This window comes from Anabrus simplex, chromosome 8 (genome assembly GCF_040414725.1).
Source record: "Anabrus simplex isolate iqAnaSimp1 chromosome 8, ASM4041472v1, whole genome shotgun sequence".
Lineage (NCBI taxonomy): Eukaryota > Metazoa > Arthropoda > Insecta > Orthoptera > Tettigoniidae > Anabrus > Anabrus simplex.
The window spans coordinates 112,681,900-112,701,408 of NC_090272.1; the positions used below are offsets into that span (position 1 = coordinate 112,681,900).

The 19,509-nt window shown below is 39.5% G+C and overlaps 1 protein-coding gene and 1 long non-coding RNA gene across 2 annotated transcripts in view; one reads left to right on the forward strand and one right to left on the reverse strand.

Moving 5' to 3' along the window:
- The window catches only part of LOC137501889 (uncharacterized), a 42,310-nt gene extending 30,392 nt beyond the window's left edge, over positions 1 to 11,918 (reverse strand). The window contains exon 1 of the long non-coding RNA XR_011018677.1: positions 11,797 to 11,918. This is a non-coding gene — a long non-coding RNA (uncharacterized lncRNA). The remainder of the gene's footprint in view (positions 1 to 11,796) is intronic.
- A 6,512-nt stretch (positions 11,919 to 18,430) lies between these two features.
- The window catches only part of LOC137501906 (small COPII coat GTPase SAR1A-like), a 46,347-nt gene continuing 45,268 nt past the window's right edge, over positions 18,431 to 19,509 (forward strand). Inside the window, exon 1 of the mRNA XM_068229065.1 lies at positions 18,431 to 18,722. Within this exon, the coding sequence (XP_068085166.1) occupies positions 18,431 to 18,722 (292 nt within the window). The remainder of the gene's footprint in view (positions 18,723 to 19,509) is intronic.

The window sequence follows — 19,509 nt, forward strand, 5'->3', positions numbered from 1 at the left end:
GGGGTAATCACACAAATGGGACTGTAAATAAAGGGTACAGATCTCTGCACATGGTTATGAGGGTGTTTAGGGGTTGTAGTACCAGTAAGGATGTAAAGGGGTAAGACCCCAACTAGAGTATGGTTCCAGTGTATGGGACCCTCACCAGGATTACTTGATTCAAGAACTGGAAAAAATCCAAAGAAAAGCAGCTGGATTTGTTCTGGGTGATTTCCGACAAAAGAGTAGTGTTACAAAAATATTGCAAAGTTTGGGCTGGGAAGAACTGAGAGAAAGAAGACGAGCTGCTCGACTAAGTGGTATGTTGCAGGTTATAAATTTCTTTTCTTTTTTGGTCCGTATTGAAGATCTACTTGTGATACAAATTCTTATAATTTTGTTAAATACCACCTATTCAATACAATAATGACGTAATAAAAACTTACATATTTATTAAGTTGTTAATATGGTACATGTTTCGCTCCTTTTTCGTGAGCATCATCAGCCAATTATCATTTACTTAAGATTATATAAGATTGTGAATTTATTCTATTGGATTAAATTATGCTTGTAAACCTGACTGACAAATCTTATAATATTTTACAAGTCATATAACAATAAAATTATGCCTTTAAGTTAAAACATATTTGTCTAAAATCTATCTAAGTCTAATATTTTATTGACGAAACTCATCTGGAGAACATCCTTTAAAATTATTTTAAAAACCTTTTGAGATCTGGCTAATTGTATTGATTCAATGTTGCTTGACTTGTATGATTGTCATTGAAACTTTGTTGCTTAACAATTTTTTTTCTTTTTTACAGTTGATAATTGTCTATGTTATGAACATTCAACTTGTTCTCGATGTTGCGGGAGTAACATTTGTACAAAATGTACCGACAAGTTTGTTCATAAACAATACTCTCGTATTTACAACATAAGATTAATGCCAATACAGCACATTTTGTACAAATGTTACTCCAGCAACATCGAGAACAAGTTGAATGTTCATAACATAGGCAATTATCAACTTTTAAAAAAATTAATATAACCTTAAGTAAATGATAATTGGCAGATGATGCTCATGAAAAAGGAGCGAAACATGTACCATATTAACAACTTAATAAATATGTAAGTTTTTATTACGTTATTATTGTATTGAATAGGTGGTAGGACCTATCTAACAAAATTATAAGAATTTGTATCATGAGTGGTATGTTCCGAGCTGTCAGCGGAGAGATGACGTGGAATGACATTAGTAGACGAATAAGTTTGAGTGGCATCTTTAAAAGTAGGAAAGATCACAATATGCAGATAAAGTTGGAATTAAAGAGGACAAATTTGGGCAAATATTAATTTATAGGAAGGGGGTTAGGGATTGGAATAACTTACTAAAGGAGATGTTCAATAAATTTCCAATTTCTTTGAAATCATTTAAGAAAAGGCTAGGAAAACAACAGATAGGGAATCTGCCACCTGGGCGACTGCCCTAAATCCAGATCAGTATTGATTGATTGAAGTAGGCCTATACTTCGTGGGCTTTATCTTTGATTAGGACCAAACACACAGCACATTCAATTTTAACAGTCCTAGACATACATTTTATTCAAACTTTTATCAAATACTCTTTTGCTGAATGGTGCTCTTAAGAGACAGCATAGTAGTAAGTTACTTTTTTTTTGTTTTTTTTCTAACTTGCTTTACGTTGCACCGACACAGAAAGGTCTTACAGCGACGATTGGATAAGAAAGGGCTAGGAATGTTGTTTGTTTGTTGTTTAAAGGGGCCTAACATCGAGGTCATCGGCCCAGGGCTAGGAATGGGAAGAAAGCGGCCATGGTCTTAATTAAGGTACAGGCCAGCATTTGCCTGGTTTGAAAATGGGAAACCACGGAAAACCATCTTCAGGACTAATGACAGTGGGGTTCGAACCCACTATCTCCTGGATGCAAGCTCACAGCTGCGTGCCCCTAATGCACGGCCAACTTGCCCGGTACATAGTAGGAAGTAGTCTACATCTTATTCCAAGTAATACTCTCCAAATGTGTGTGGAATATAATCCAGATGCATGAAGTCTTTCAGACGTGATAGTTGCACTAGCATCCAAACATACAGTATATTTTCCAGTTGCTGTGAAATAACATCGTTAGATGTTTCCTCGGAGTACTCTCCCCTGCCCATACCAAATTTGCTCAAATCCAGAGATAATACATATTTAAACAGGAACGCCCGTACTTCAGTTTTGTGGAGAGCATGGATAACGCCAAGGCATATACGGTTCATGCTTTAGAGAGTACGAGAGAAGGGTAGTGAAATGAGTTCATATTTAAAGTGGAACTTGCAGTTTATTCAAAAAATGCATAGAAATTATATCATCTTTTACAGACAAATAGTTTGAATGTCCTCAAAGATGTGGAGAAGGCGTTGTTCTGCGGTGTCGGTGTCGTCCCACGGCGGTTGTTCGCCGTTGATGTTGAAGGAGACTCAAAGCTGGGGCGGTCGTCTGATGATAGTGCAGCGTGGAATACTTGTTGAGTTTTGTATTCCACTAAGTCCTATGCAAGGAGCAGAGATGTAAAACTTTCGCACAAAATGTCAATGGAATCTGATACTACACTTCTCTACCGCACTGCACTGCAAATTATGGCAAGACACTGTTTACTGGCCGAATAAGTTCCACTACAAATGGTGTTAGACGCACATTTGAAAAGAAAAAAAAAAGAGACAAATTCAAAATCACAGTTCTGTGAGAATGATTAATATTGCTCGTGCAATAGTCGCTATCGAACTAGAAGTGATACGCAATAAAAATAATCTGGAACTTTCTGAGATAGGATGGTTTACCACTTCACTTAATCTCAGTGCAAAAGAAAATAAATTAAGTCCTTCGGACACAGTCTCTGCACTGTTTGTAATGAGTACACACACACAGTCCCTTGAAAAGAAATAAAGGTACCGTATTTCATAAATCAGGACTGTCCTTGAAAGGAAATATCGGCACAGGTTTATGAAGGTAAATGTTAGCACAGTTCTGTGAAATGGATTGACACAGTCTTTTGAAAATGAAGGTTGGCACAGTTTTATGAAAAAAAATGTCGGCACTGTTTTTCTCACGGAGTAATTGACACAGTCTTTGAAAGAAAAGTAGGCACTGTCTTTTAAGAAACAAAGTGACACTGTCAATAAAAACATTGTTCTTTCACCAGGGCACATTTTTACAAAATAGCCTAACACAGTCTCCTGTAGAGGAAACAACTAAAGCACAGTCTTTATGCCCTAAGTCCTGTAAGCACAGTTTCAAAATAACAAGTGATTACTGTACAGTCTCTTCAATTACACAATTCATGAAACAAAATAATGTTACTCGGCTCGACAGACCGATATTATCAGAATAAGCTTTCGCTTACACGCAAAGTTAGAGTCCACAAAGAAGGCTTTCAACACTCGTATTACGTACTTTCGAACCCCGGTCTTTAGCCGGACAGAGTAACGAACGGTATCACATCAGCGACACGACTGGTTCATGACGAAGTACTGTGACACACTGACACACTCTTATCTCTTCGAGGCTGGCGACCTCCTTATATTATTCAAGGTCGGACGGCGAGACTGGAAATATGACCTTCAAAAAAATTCATATCTCGGCCATCCTTCCACCGATTTTAATGAAATTTTGGGTAGTAGCATTTGTTGTCCAGGCCTACAAGGCGACGTTCTCGAAATTACGATTTCACCTTCCGTTCGTGATGAAATGACATAGAATCGAATGGAACTTTCGGTGTGACATCACCTGGCCTTGGCTGGCACTCTGTAGCAGCGCTCGCTCGCATGCTGTCCCCCATGATGCCTGCGCGCTCGGCGCTTGTTTTAAATCCATACAGTCGGATGTTAGGGTGTTCTTCTCAAGAAATACATGAACGTGAATGCTCGCAGGGCATTCCCGTTTCATCATGAACATCTTTTTGAAACTTAAATTCTCAATCCTGTTTTTTTTTTCTAATACATTTTCTCATTATTTTGTTTTTTATCAAGGAAGGACAAAAAAGTATTTTAAATATTTTCCTGAAACTCTATTTTACGGCATCACTTATTTATAACCCTTACTATAGTAACTTTTTTAGAAGGCAGGATACAGTACACACAGTACTGAAACAAGAAACATACCTCCGTTAACACCTTTGGAAAAAATCTGTGAGTCTCTTCTGTTTGTTACTGTTAACCTTTCCTCCCTTCACGTTAAAACTTCTTGTCAATACCATGCAGCCGAGGTTCGTAAATGGAGCTTGTCATCCACTACTTCGGGGGTTGCCTTTGTACGTGACCGGTAATTAATTCACACCCGAGAAACAGCGAGGCGTCGCCGATTTTCTGATCACTAAAGTTTTCGTTTTTCGGTCCCCATTATATTACCTCTCAGCATCACTGTAACCCTTTCTTTACTTGTTAACTGTTCCTCACAAACCACAAATGCTGTATTGCACAGTTAATGTTGCAAAAAATTGGAGTTACACAGTATTTTTTGCTTCAAGGGAGGACATGTTCGTTTCGAGAAGTCAAGAAATTTGTGTAACCAAATTTCGAGTAATAGGGAAATAAATACACGTGAAGAATAGGTCAAATGGTCAGGAAATTCAAGTTACTTAGAAATACTGAAAATTCATGTAATGGAGGTTCGACTGTATTCCAAGTCATATTCTAATATTGTGTGAAATTTAAATTAGATGCATCAAGTTCTTCGGATGTGAAGTTCGACAAACATCTAAACACTTTTTTGAGCTTGACATTTATTAGGCTCTATATTAGATGGGCCAACGGCCGTAGCCGTGTTGGAACACCGGATCCCGTGAGATCTCCGAAGTTAAGCAACATTGGGCGTGGTCAGGAGTTGGATGGGTTGCCACACGCTGTTGGTGGGGGGTAAGGGAATGGAGGAGCGGAAAGGAACTGGCCACCCTACCGCACGTAAACTCCGGCTCAGGAACACCTCTGCGGAGGTTCGGACCTGCCTTCGGGCAGAACAACCCTTACCTACCTTTATATTAGATGGGATTATGACTATAACGTTAGACGTTTCCCCGGCGTACTATCGCCTGGCCATACTGAACTCCCTTATCCAAAGAAAATGCACATAAATATCTTTTAGGAACTTAAATTCTCAATCCTATACCTATTTTCCTTTTCTGGTAAGTCTGCCCATTATTTTATTTCTTATCAAGTAAGACATGTGCCTAAAAAAAACTTTTTCCTGGAAAACAATTGAGTTAGGAAGAAAATGCCTATGGCCTAAGTTATTTATTGGAAATTAAATCTGACAAGGAAGGGTACCCAACTGTTGTTGCGCACATTCTGAATCTATCTAGTGTGTTGAATAGATAAAATCGAAGTATGCATACCATGAAAATTTCAGCTGCTATGAGCAACAAGCATAGGAGCTACGAGCTGCCAAATACAGACTATAAAGACAGGAATCCACATGCAAATTAGTCCAAATGCAGCTGAATATTGTAGATGGGCAAGCAAATGCATTCAGTAACATTTAAATACTGGAAATTAAATACATTACGCACCCATGGCGGGTCAAGTGTAGTAGTCGTGAAGGTCGATAAGTAATCCGTGGTCTAGAGATAAACATCTTTCACAGTAAGCACATCAAATGAACGCAGGCTGAACACAGTTATCTCTGAAACAATCCTCTTTCAAACCACTCTCGAAACTATTCAAAAGGTGTCTGAAATGATCCTGGATGTTCATCGGTGTAACCACACCTGAAGAAAGCAAATTGGATCAATTGTTTGAATCTATTAGCCAAAAATAAGTTCACAAACACTGAATGCAAAGAAATTGTTCTCTTTGCCACACTTTTAACTGTGGACGATAACACTATCGTATCTGTGATAAACCGTACATATTTTTGAACAGACAGAAAAAGAAACGTCCACTGGTTGTACCAATCCAGTACATTTTGCAGTGATCAGCTTCTTGTGAAATTTAACATCTTCTGAAACTGTCTTATTGTGTAGAGCATCATCATTATTTGCTATCCAAGAATCAACCAAAAGAAGAATTTGATCTCTGCTGTGCAAACCCAGCCATAACACTTGTTTCAGGAACACTTCCAAATCCCGTTTTGTCATGTTTGGTGATTTGCTAGCATGTGCTTTCACACTGGGTAATTCAAGTATCACGCTTGATGGAAATTTCCTACTGGGTTCCGAGACAAGAACATACATGTGTGGAAGAAGGGTGCCATCTTTTTACAAAGTCTTGACTGATCTGCATTAGGCCTAATTATCTGCTCTGGTGTAAAATTATACTCTTCAATGAAACGCCTTACTTCTGTAAAAAAAAAAAATCATCACTTTTCTCTTCTATATCAGTGGCATCACCAACAAATCTGCTGCCAAATTTATGCATGATCTTGCAAGAAACAACTTTGCTTTTTTCTCTTGAATCATTGCAGCCATGATTTGGAAGCTTTGAATGTTAAGGTTTTGTTTGGATCAATTTGTTCTTTAAAAGACATCGCCCAGATTCATAGCGTTTGGTCGTGTATAATTCCATGTTGTTGTTTTGTTTTTTTTGCTATTTACATTACGTCGCACCGACACAGATATGTCTTATGGCGACGATGGGATAGGAAAGCCCTAGGAATTGGAAGGAAGCAGCCGTGGCATTAATTAAGGTACAGCCCCAGCATTTGCCTGGTGTGAAAATGAGAAACCACGGAAAACCATCTTTAGGGCTGCCGACAGTGGGGCTCGAACCCACTATCTCCCGAATACTGGATACTGGCCGCACTTAAGCGACTGCAGCTATCGAGCTCGGTCCATGTTGTTTTCATATTGCAATGAACTGATCACGTATTCCGTTATTTATTCTTTCTTCTAGCACCTTGCCGTTTCTACCATGTTGTTTCAGCATCTTTTCAAAGTTTTGCAAAACAGTCTTGCTTTTTAAAATATAGAAATAAATATTCAAACTGGATTAATGCCACTTATATATATTTAACCAAGCTGAGCTTTCAGCCAAATTACATTGGCCTTCATCAGGGCATGTGAAGGTTTGCCTCCGACAGTGAGCAAAGAAGTTCTTCGAAGGAACTTGGAAGTCACCACCATACTACCTAAGGCTCCCCCACTATCTGGACTCGGGGATCATCGCACTGTGCTGTAGTGGTTGGGAGGGACGTTACTGATTCACTGCCCTCTGTCAACAGTTTCTTCAGTATGTCGCGCTGTGCCATGGTGGGGTTATGCATGTATTTCTGGAGTACAGGTCTCCACGTATTTGATCAATTGAAGCCATCTTCCCTGTTGATGTTATTTGGACGCAGCTCTAGGTCTATGGCTTCCCTTAAAAGTTGAGCATAGACGTCTTTTACAGGCACGATGACCTTCACATGGTCTAAGAGGATTTCATGGTCTGCACTGCAGAAATGTTCTGCTATGGAAGACTGGCTTATAGCATTTTCTGTGGAGGATGAAAGAGTGACATTCTTGACTGAACTGATGTGTTCTTTCACCCTGGTGCTAACAAGCCTTTTTATCATGCCAATATATTAGCAACCACAACCACATGGAACTTCCTAGATGCTCGAATTTCTTTACTCACTGTCAGAGGCAAATGTTCACATGCCCTGATGAAGGCCAATGTAATTTGGCAGAAGGCTCAACTTTGTTAAATATATGTAAGTGGTTTTAATCCAGTTCATATTTATTTCTTTATTTTAATACAATGAGCCATGAAAACCAATGTTCATTAATTAAGTCATTTTTTATTTATCTTTTTTTTGTTCCATTACAGTAGTGAATTTGACTCCAGGAGGGCACCATTGTGGAGGATCATTTCATCTTGGCTGCTTTGTCCAGATTGTCCAGCATCAGCCAAATAACCTTTAGGAAATTTTGTTCTATTATTCTCTGGTGGTGATGGATAATATGAGGACTCACTGATCTCATCACTGCCACATAATGCTGGAATGCTTTCTGAAGTTGTCTCATTTTCTAGCTGTATCATCCTGAAAATCACTTTAAATAACTTCTTCATTGGTGACTTCTTCGTCTACCATAAGAGTTCTATACTCTTCAACAAGAACTTCTCCATCAAGCAGCGGTGTTCTAATCTGTTTGAAAACTATCTGATCTCTCCTCGTTGGCTTTTCCTCTGAAATACCAAAGAAATCCACCGACAACTTAACGACCACAGCTGGTTTCATTTTGTAACAGCCAATGCATACAACAGGTCACATTCACCTCTTATACGTGACTAGCAGACCGATTCCATGTCTCTGCGCTCCATAATCCCCCCCGACTTCCAGTGGTCCATAGCATGTCAAATTGCACCAAATGTTGTTTCTGATGTTCTGAAACATAAATAAACTGCTCTCATTGAAAAGTCAGTGACAACGGTTGGGTAAGTTGGGTACCCTCCCTTTAAGTATACTTGGTGGTCTCTATTTTTTAATAGGACCAACCGTTTAGGCAGAATACTGTATTAATTTTTAAAGAGTTCAAGTCATACATTTTCTTTTGGCTTGCATTGCATATTATTTTGCTGAATGGCCCCTTAAGAGACAAAACGACAGTAAACAGCCTACATGTTATTCTAAGTCAGAATATTATAATTGTGTGTGAAATTTCACCTTTCCACGGCCAAGTTTTGATAAACAGGCAAGCCCTCTGGGCTGAGTTTTTTAAAGGAAGAATCACTTTTATAGATAAATGTTTAGACAATATTAATGGAATACATATTGACTCCTAAGCCCTGCTGCCAAATACAGGGTTGGGGATGAGGTGAGATGATAGTTTACAGTATGTTTTCAAGGCTGGATGCCCTTCCTGATGCCAACCTCAATTGAGAAGATAATGAAAATGTAATGAAAGATGGTGAATGAAACTGGGTAAGGAAGTTGAAGGAATCAGCTGTGGTCTGCGAATAGGAACTGTCCCAGCATTTGCATGGAAGTGAAAAAAAAAAGAAAGCACAGAAGACCATTCTCAGGACAGTTGACGGTAGGGTTCGAACCCACTCGCCTCCTGAATGCAGAGCTTGGCTCCATAGCCGTAACGTGATATTATTACTGAAATATAATAAAATATTGTTGAAGGCTAGCAGTGCATGGTTTCCATTACAGGATTTGCAGAAAAAATAAATACAACAAACCAGACAATAAGTGTGTTTGTTCCTTATGCAAACAGAACTTCAACTTTTATCATGTAACTGTGTGCACAAAAGGAACTAAATCAATTAAAGACTACAGAAAAGAATGAACTTTCAAACATAGTGCACTTTCAGATGCTTTTTTAAAAAATTTTTATATCAGCCAGGATTCGAACTGCACCCGCTTTGGTGAGAAGTCGGTAACCAAGTCACTTAGAAATAATGCCCCTATCAAAACTGAGGCTTTGGATGGTTTACATACCAAAGATACAGTAACTGTTAGTATCTTCATAGGCCCGTTATACTGTACAGAACCACCAGTCAATGAGACCAAGATACCTTGTGTAACAGTAGTTATGGCACTATCATTTTTTTCATGAGGTCTCTCAGTTACAAATTCCATTCTAGGCAACTGCTGGTCTACTCAGTTGACTACCTTAAGTTTACTGAATATAAAAGGACACTGCAGTTGTTCTCAAGACACACAGCTCACTTCTCGACAACACGCCTTCGTCGTCTGTCTCTACAGTGGACTGTCTTCTCCATTATCTCATCCCAAACTATTTTTGATTCGGCCGGGTGACGCAGCAACTCTAACATCGCACCCAGCCGACCCAACAAAGCATATCGGCCAGACACCAAGTTGGAAGTCGGCCTTCCCGCCATGTATTATACCTGTATAGTCCGTGATGTTGACCTTGCAATCTCCGACGAAGCCATCCAGACCGATCTGCGCATCCTCGGCGTTCATAGTGCCGCACGACTCTACGACGGCCCCGCACCATCACCGGATGTACTTCTGTATGTCGACTCTGCAGATGCCTACTTCAACCTTCACGATAATGGTGTGTTCATCCAACATCACCTTCACCGTGTGGAATCTACTCCTTCCAACGTCTTCGCGCAGCTCATGGACAACGCACCTGCTACAGCCGCTTCGCCCATCACAACCCCTCCATCCCCGTCACCACCAGCACACGCGTCCTCTAGCTCCACCACCACCGTTACTACCATTACTACCACCACCACCACCACCACCACTACCACCTCTGCGCACACCTCACTCAACACTCCTATTACCACCACAACGATGTCCTATCTTTTCCCCCTTATGATGTCTTCTCTCCCCATCCCTCCCACCCCTGATCTATCACGTCCCCAAAGCACATCTCTTCAGCCATCTGCCGAGGGAACTATTACTCCTGGAACTATGTTATGTCCACCATCGACGCCACCGCCTTCGGATCGTAATATCCTGTATAGCTGCGTCGTTCACGGTATGGAACCAAGTATACCAGCTGACGTCATCGCCCAGGAACTCCGCCAGTCAGGACTGCCCGTGCGAAGAGCGTTTCGCATCCACAACGTCGACGGCCCGACCTTCTTAATCAGACTCCATCTTCCAACTTCCGAAGACGCTCAACGCCTCATCGACAACGGGATAAACCTCTATGGCTACCACCATCGAGTTGAACCATCTCGCTCGCCTCCGCAAATCTTGAACCGACATACCACATCTCGTCGCCGTCCCCGACCTGCCCCTTCTCCTCAACCACCTAGTCCACATCTCCGACCTTATCTACCCCCACCCCGTTACTTTTCTCCAGCATCGCCAACCTCTCACCTCCTTAGCCTTCTACTCACTTCTCTTGTTAACTTCTCTTCCTTCTATCACATCCTTGCACCTCATCTTATCCCTTGCAACCTTGGTTAAACCTTCCCTTCTTGACTTTTCTCCTATACAAGTATTTGTAAATCTGTCCACAAAGCACTAAATAACCTACACATCCGTTATTCTCATCTCCTTAACTTCTTCATACCGCATTACCCACCTTCCTCATTTCTCACACCTCCCAGTTCTCTTCACTTCTCCCGGCCTGAGCGAGGGCGTCACCCTCCGAGAGGCCCGCCCCGCCCTTTGGGCGGGGAATGAAAACAAGAAATAGATAGTTCTCAAGACACAGTGGATGTATACCTTCATTATTAATGGAGAGGGCACATACCTAGTTGTCATCTTATCAAGAACCAGCTCTACACCATTGTCCAGAGGTACCATAGCCCAAGTGTTAACAGTAATGCTCATCCGGGATTATTACATTCTAATCTTTTTAATTTAAGTACAAGGTATTTATCTTCAGTTGTGAAATAGACGTGAACACACAGACAGTCACAAAACAGGAGTAACGAGGAGAAATTGAGACGATACTACTGTAGACCTACATCATCAGTGTGTCTGGAAAAGGTTTTACATTTTTGAAAACCCGTATGTATTAGCCAGGATTTCAACTGCGGCAGCTTTGGGGACAAGTTAGTTGCGATGTCACTTGGATATCAAGCCCCCTCCCAACTCCCCACCCGTCAAGGGCCCATTAACGGTATGGTATATCCGACGATAACACTGTAACACCCTATTTCAGGCGATGATTTTATTCACAGTTGTAAGTCTGCTCAGAAAACATTTTAACACATATAATTACTCAGGTCAAGCAATAGGACAACTGATGGATTCTTACCCGCCCGCGTCAATTAGGCTACAATGACATTTAAATCCAATTAAAAGACGGAAGGTCCATCGAACTGGAATAACGATAAATGCCTAACATAGTGAAATGGCATGGGAATACGAAATAAAAGTACAGTTATAATTCATCTGATTACCATGACCATGCAAAATTTGCTTAATTTTTACTTCTCGATAGTTTCTTCTGCGTAAACTCGCTTGCCAATACAAAACGCCACCATTGCGCACATACTTTGATATCTGATAGTGGCATTTCTTGGGCTACACAGTGTACTACGATAATAAATGGAACTCGAACACTCCGGTGTTTTGTAGAGAAATTCTTTAAGGTTCATGTTGAAGTATTATAATCTTAAAAATTATATATTATTGCTTAATCTTTGCGCTGTAAAACCTTATAGTGGAATATAAGTCGTCCGTCAATTGTCACGCCGGAAATTTACCTTCACTCGCCTTCACTTGTTTGCCAACTGTTTCGGAGCTGACGTACCGTCTCGGACTGCTCTTGACGAGCAGTAATCGTTTGCCCTCACGATTTGTGCACGCTTTTATACGCTTTTTTCTCTGTTCTTCTCCGCGCTTGCGAATATTCAGGTATGTTTAAATGGACATTATATTTTCATGTCGTAGAAATATACCAACATCATGTAGCAAACTAAGCTAAGTAGGGAGAGAGTTCTGAAGTTTATTTATTGCAAAGCAAGTCCTTGCCGTAAACCGAATAAGCTGTCTGGATTAAATCTGGGCCTTATGGTCAATAATTAGTCGTTCGCATGCACTTATAATTTACTTTTTCGTTTACAGACCCGTAGTCAGAATGTTCTCTATTTTCTCATTTAACTAAGATTTTTCGTTTGTTTCCCATTTTAAGAAGATGATCATTTGCCTATGATCAGTTTAAAGAAGCTGAGTCATTTATGGACCTAAATGACAGGATTACCATACCGTTCAGCTTTGTAATCGGTTATATAAACCTGTGTTTCAATTTAATCATAGTGATGTGTATTTTTAAAAAAACTGTTAACCTCCCCTTTTCTTTTTTCAGTTAACATGTTCCTTTGGGACTGGTTTACTGGTGTTTTAGGATATTTAGGTAAGTTTTGTGAAATTAGTTTACTGTTATTTTTTCAACAGGTATAGGTTATTGATTCCACTTAATAGCAGTCCATATGTTGTGTAAACTAGGAAATGAAGAGTATGTTCACTGAGCAGTCGTTTAATGTGAGGACTGTCTGTCATGCCTATTTGCTGAATGTGCCAGCATTACCTATATATACAGTGAAGAGATAGCATCTATCTTAATGATAGGCTACATGTTTAATATAAAAGAATTAAACAGATTATTTACAGGTTGACTAAGAAATTGCTAGGACCTATATTTTTCTATGACTTTCTAGTTTTTGTTGCTTCATGCCACTACCGGTACTAGATAGGTAGGCCTTGGAGAATTGGCGCTCTTTGAGTAGACTGTTTTTGGTACAATGACAACTACCGTATATTGTGCTCTTTGTTACCCATTGGGATGATGTTGAATTCTGGACCTCCAGTTTAAAGTAAAGTGAAATACCAATGTACCAAAATTAAGAGCCATGAAAATGAAAACCTACAACCTGTTTTACAGTCATTGACCAGGTCAGGGATGGAATGAATGAAGCAGATATAGGCTGTTAGTACGATGGGGTCGCCACTCCCAAAGTGATTTATTAATGAGTGATAGATGCTATGAAATGAGAATGGAGAGTGTTGCTGGAATGAAAGATGACAGGGAAAACCGGAGTACCCAGAGAAAAACCTGTCCCGCCTCCGCTTTGTCCAGCACAAATCTCACATGGAGCGACCGGGATTTGAACCACGGTATCCAGCGGTGAGAGGCCGACGCGCTGCCGTCTAAGCCTTGGAGGCTTAAGAGCCATGAATAGGCCTAAATTTTAAAAAACAATTCTTGTGGTTAGTTATTGGTCAATCTTCTGCATTTATAGTTTGCATTTAATTCCTGTCATCACAGACATATACTTCCAAGCAGGATCCTCAGTAGATGTTGCATCAGCACAATTGTTTCCATGCGTTTTCTTTGTGAAAAATCCCTCTCTTTTCTGTAAACAGAATTGACCAGTTCAAGTTCAGCATGGATTGCCAGATAGGAAATGACACTGGAACCCATTGAGTAGCGTCTTACCCAGGTTAGGGACGGCTGCAAAATATGTCTGTACTCCATGTTAGGAGCAGCCTGATCACCTGCTGGCAGTAACTGTAAAATGCCTGTGGGAGCGGCGACCCCCTTGTAATAACGGTCTGAAATCTCCCTCTGAAGAGGTTAGGACATTCCCCGGAAGTAATGCAGAGTTCATATTATCATATGATTGCGTCAACTGTTTCTCCAGAGCACCACTGCAGAACTCTACTATGTTAATTTTAGGCATTGGTGCTGACTTTTCATCTATAAACCTACATGTTCAACCATCACTTTTGTGCAACTATTTCCCATACTTAATTTTTGTATGTTGTTAATAATATGTATTAATTTGTACATGTCTACTACTAACCAGTTACCTGATTTTTTACCTTGAGGTGATATTTTGACTGATTATGCCCTCAATGAAGGGCGAAACATGTCTCAAGTGGAATCTACAATAAATTCCTAAATTATAAAATTTATATGTATTGAATAGGTGAAAAAAACAAACCTTTTAACATCCTACATTGAGTTCATATTACCCGCAGACTTTTTAGTGATGGATTGTGTACGTGAGTGAGGAGTAAGGAGGGAGCTCTCCTGGTTCTGGGTAATACTCCCAACTGATTGGAAATTAAATCTGAATTGAATCGATAATATGATCGATCGATATGAATTTTCTAAACCTTTATTATCTCAAGCCAACAACTGTGTCACACACACATATAACATTTCTCGATGCGAATCTTGTTCCTAGCATGAATTCTATAATTTGGCTTTGCTGTGTAAACAACAACAGTACTGGTACGTAAAGTGTACGCCAGATGTCGCACAGCAATGCATAAGCGATTCATAGTTTGTGTTTCAAAGATTGCCAGTACGAATCTCGAAAATTGCCGAGGTCGACCGATTCAGCACTAGGGTGTCCATCTATCACTAAAAAGTGTGCAAATAATACACATGGGGGAACTGTGAGAAGTGGGTAACCAGTAGGGAACGTTACGAGGGTGGCACTCACTCGTATCATTGACTGGAAAGCTAGAAGAGGTGATTGATTTTATGGAGAAGAAGAATATAGCTATGGTTAAGTGGAGAGAAAAGGGAAAGAAGCTGAGGAAGGGATACAAATGGAGGACAGAAGGCAGAAAATGGAGTGAGGATAATAACCAGCAACATAGATAAGTGTGTAGAAAGAGTGGACTACATAAGTGATAGAATAATGTCCCTTGATGGAGACTGTAGAATAGTGGTAGAAAAAATGAAAGTAAAAAAAACAAAAGTGAAAATTAAGTAAAAGATTTGTTTTGAGTCTTGATTTTCCCTCATAATAATACGTCAGAGCTGCATGACCCTCTAACACATTAGTAACTTGCTCCTGAAAGTTATCAAACTCAAAACGGCACTAGGAACCCAAGGAAGCCAGGATGAAAGGCCATCACAGAAGATACAGGTTGCTGGGAAAGGCTGACATACAACAAGGTGCAATTACCACCAAGACAGATGGTGAAATCTATCTTGTCTGTGAGATTATCTTTGCCATCACAGAATATCATCAGCGGTGAACAGATTTTTGTGTAAATACATATGTTTAGGAAACTAAAATTAAATATATTTTATATTACCTTTACGAATCATGATGTGTAAAGTTGAAAAATGCAATGCCTGTTTTCCATATTTTGGAGTTTAGCACATATGTTCCATATTCTTAGTCATTAAAATCAATATAGTCCATAATTACGGATAAATTAACAGACTGCCTGGACCATTATTTCATAACTCGGGAAGTCTCATTCATCTGCAGTATGTCTGTGGTTTTCTGATTATTTCATAACTCAGACATTCCCTTTCATTGTTTGATGCCTCCATCTAGTTCACTTACCAGTCATTCACATTTCGAATTAGCAGTAAGACTGATCATAGTCTTCTACTATACATTGTTACAATATGCTAAAGTAGCACAGTCAACGAGTTTAAAATTAAAATGTTAACCTATCAGAATTTAAGGTTGATGGTTTGTCAACTGACGGTAAGATATTATGTAATTTGCGTCAGTGTAGCTTACAGTGGCATCTACTCAGAGGTTCCTGGTGCAGCAACACATTTCAGCCAGTAAATATCAAGTTAACAAACAATGAAATTTCAACTGAATAATCTGTGGTTCATGTAATCCCTTGAATATACTAATCGAAAAATTCCAAGTGAGTACAACGTTCAGAAAAATCTATTGTTCAGCCATATACGATGAAACTGTTCAGAAGATAAGGCTGTCTAAGGACAGTCTAATTTGGGTTTCTATTGACGAGAACACAAAGAATGCAGGCTACTACTTGGCAACGTAATCATTGATTTGTAAGATTATTGTAAGCTGATTCTTTTACATTGATGTTCTAGAAAAGTGCAATAAAAAAACTATAGCAAAACATTTCAGTGCAGGCCTAGCTGTGGGTTCCCTGCAGCCACAGGACATTAAGAATGATAAATATTGTTACTTTTTATTAGCGATGCTGCACCTTATATTATAAAAGCTGAAGAAGCAACTTGTGTAACACATGCCTTTGATCGTGTAGCAGAATCATTCAACCGAGGAGACTGACATTATTGTAATGAAATTGACAGGAAACCACACTACTGAGAGAGAACCTCTGCTAAGTCTACTTTGCCAAAATGTGTGTCCCAATCTTTAATCCAGGATGCAGGTTAATAACCATCGGAATACAACTGTATTGCTACCAGTTATTTCTCTACACATTTCTAAAACTGAAATTTTTGCTTGTCTATTTCAAATTCTCAATTTCACAACCTGATTTATAATTCATACTTGCAAACCCTGCCCTTATGTACAGTGCCTTGCAAGAAAGATACTAGTCAAATTAACTATCTGGTTTACCTCATGTTTTGTTTGATGCATGATAATTATTTTGCTGTGTCACCTTTCATGAGACTGGAGTGTTTCTCAGTGATATAAGCTTTGATAAGTCTTATTGTAATTCCTGTAAAATTATGCTTTATTGCATCAGCAGTATTATAGAGTGAATTGCAAGAAATTTGGAAAATGATTGAACATTTCCCTTGGTAAGTTATTCCAATCCCTAACTCCCCTTCCTATAAATGAAATTGTGATCTTTCTTACTTTTAAAGACATCATTCAAACTTATTCGTCTACTGATGTCCTCCCATGCCATCTCTCCACTGACAGCTCGGAGTTTAATTTTATACTGATTTTTCTGTTAGAAAATACTGTACATCGAAGGTGGTGGTGGTGATGGTTCTGTCAGCTTCGAGACTGATTTGATCGCTTTTTATGCTAACCAACCCTCTGTTAACCTTTCCACCCATTCATAAATATTCCATCATGTATCTAAAAGAAAATTATCTTTCTCTATATCATTAAATCTGCCTGCATTGGAGTCTGAATTAGATTTCAATACTGTTAGTAACAATAGTGAATAGCCCAATAACAGCTTAACCCCTGAACACCCTTTCTGTCAAATTCCATCATTCGTTTCAGCCTCTATGTCAATTAGGATGGCCAGGGCTATAGCCTGCAAATGTTACTTGTTCTAGAACCTGTATTTCTAACAAATTAAGCTATGTGTTCTCTTTTAAGGGTCACAGAGACATCAGTTTCCTTTGGTTTGCTCCACTTTTTCTTTCCTTGTCCCTGCCTTCCACCTTAATCTTTCTCACAGCGAGAAGTATAATGATTGTTGGACTTGCTCCACTAATGGATACAGATAACAATTTTCACCCTAAACTACCTGACTGTACCATGCTCAATGTCTGAGCTTTGTGGGTCATATGCTCGAAGAGTGACATTTTTTGGCAGGCCATTAGAGTTTGGAACAAATCATATATGTCTTATTGTAATTCAGCAGCCCTGAAGATGGTTTTCCGTGGTTTCCCATTTTTACACCAGGCAAATGCTGGGGCTGTACCTTAAGGCCATGGCCGATTCCTTCCTACCCTCAGGCCTTTTTTTTTTAATTTCCTAGTACTTTGCTTTTGAAAAAACTGGAGAACCTAGTAGGGCAGTCAGAGCTGACAAGACCAATTACAAATATACTGGCTGAAAATCAAATACAGGTGTGGGATGGGCTATCAAAATCAAATTGGATAAGTCAAACGATTGGTGTGCTACAGGGCAATCCACTCAGCCCAATTTTATTTAACATCTACTCGAGCGAAGTAGTCACCAGAATCGAGGAAGGCGCACTGAACACAAGCATCTACATTTATGCATATGATATGGCTCGCCTCAGAAAACAGAAGATCTACAAAAAGCGATGGACCTCGTTGCAGAGTGGACAGAAGAAGATAACTTAGTGATAAACTAAAGACAGACAGAATTTGTAGCTTATAGAAAAGGAGGTAGGCTACACAGAAGAGAAGCTATAACGTGCAAAGGACTAGTGCTGACTCCAAGGAATCACTTTTAAGTACCTGGGCATCACCATCCAAGTAACTGCATCAGCCTTTACAATCCATATAAGGGAAAGACTAGCTGCTGCTAGGCATATATCGAGAATGTCCATAGCCACAGCAATGAAATTATTTGAAGTGAAAGTGATTCCCGTGCTTACTTATGGACTGGAATTAATATGGGAATACCTACCAAAGAAGCAATTAAGGGAAAAGCGAGATACTTAAAAAAGGTGCTAGGACTCTCAAAATACGTGGAGTCTTGTTACACTTATGTACTGGTGAGGGAAACATTTCTAGTAGAGGACCTGAGGCTACAATTCCTCTTGCCAGCTACAGCTGCATACACAGAGCTCCTACAAGAGTTGCAAATGAAAAGGAATAACATAGATGAAGAATTCTCCACCACCATGACTATGCAAACCAAAGACTGGATGGAAGCAGAATATGAGCTGAGGCACTTAATGATACGTTTGGCAACCCATCGATTCCACCACCGAATTTACAGTCTGAAGTTGTTCCACGAGGCAACGCAAGAGTGTTTTGTAGTTTATGCGGTAAAAATTGTGAAAAATATCACGTCATGAAATGTGCCAACAGAACAGCATCACTGATACAATTCTGTTTAGAATAAGTTGTAATGAACTCCTATGCCCATTGGGTGCACCTTTATTATTATTATTATTATTATTATTATTATTATTATTATTATTATTATTATTATTATTATTCTAAATCCTACACCGGGCAAGTTGGTTGTGCGGTTAGGGACGTGCAACTTGCATCCGGGAGATAGTGTGTTCGAACCCCAGTGTTAGCAGCCCTGAAGATGGTTTTCCGTGGTTTCCCATTTTCACACCAGGCAAATGCTGGGGCTGTACTTTAAGGCCACGGCCAATTCCTTCCTACTCCCCGGCCTTTCCTCTCCCATCATCGCCATAAGACCTATCTGTGTCGGTGTGATGTAAAGAAATTTGTAATTATTTTTATTGGAAAAGAATTCGCTCCTAAAAAAGAAATGGTAGTTGGGAGGAAATTACACATTGAAGAAAATTGCATTCTCACTTGGTGAGATCCATATTTAATAATACTAACAGTTCAGGAGATGTATTCTTTTTTAAGCGTCCCAAACACACAATGTCTCAGACTTGCTCCAGTTTTCTCAACTGTCTGCTCACCTGATAAACTAGTATATTATTTCTTGCCTGTAATAACATGAAAGAAAGAATTACTGAAATCAGTTAATTGGTTTCCGTTA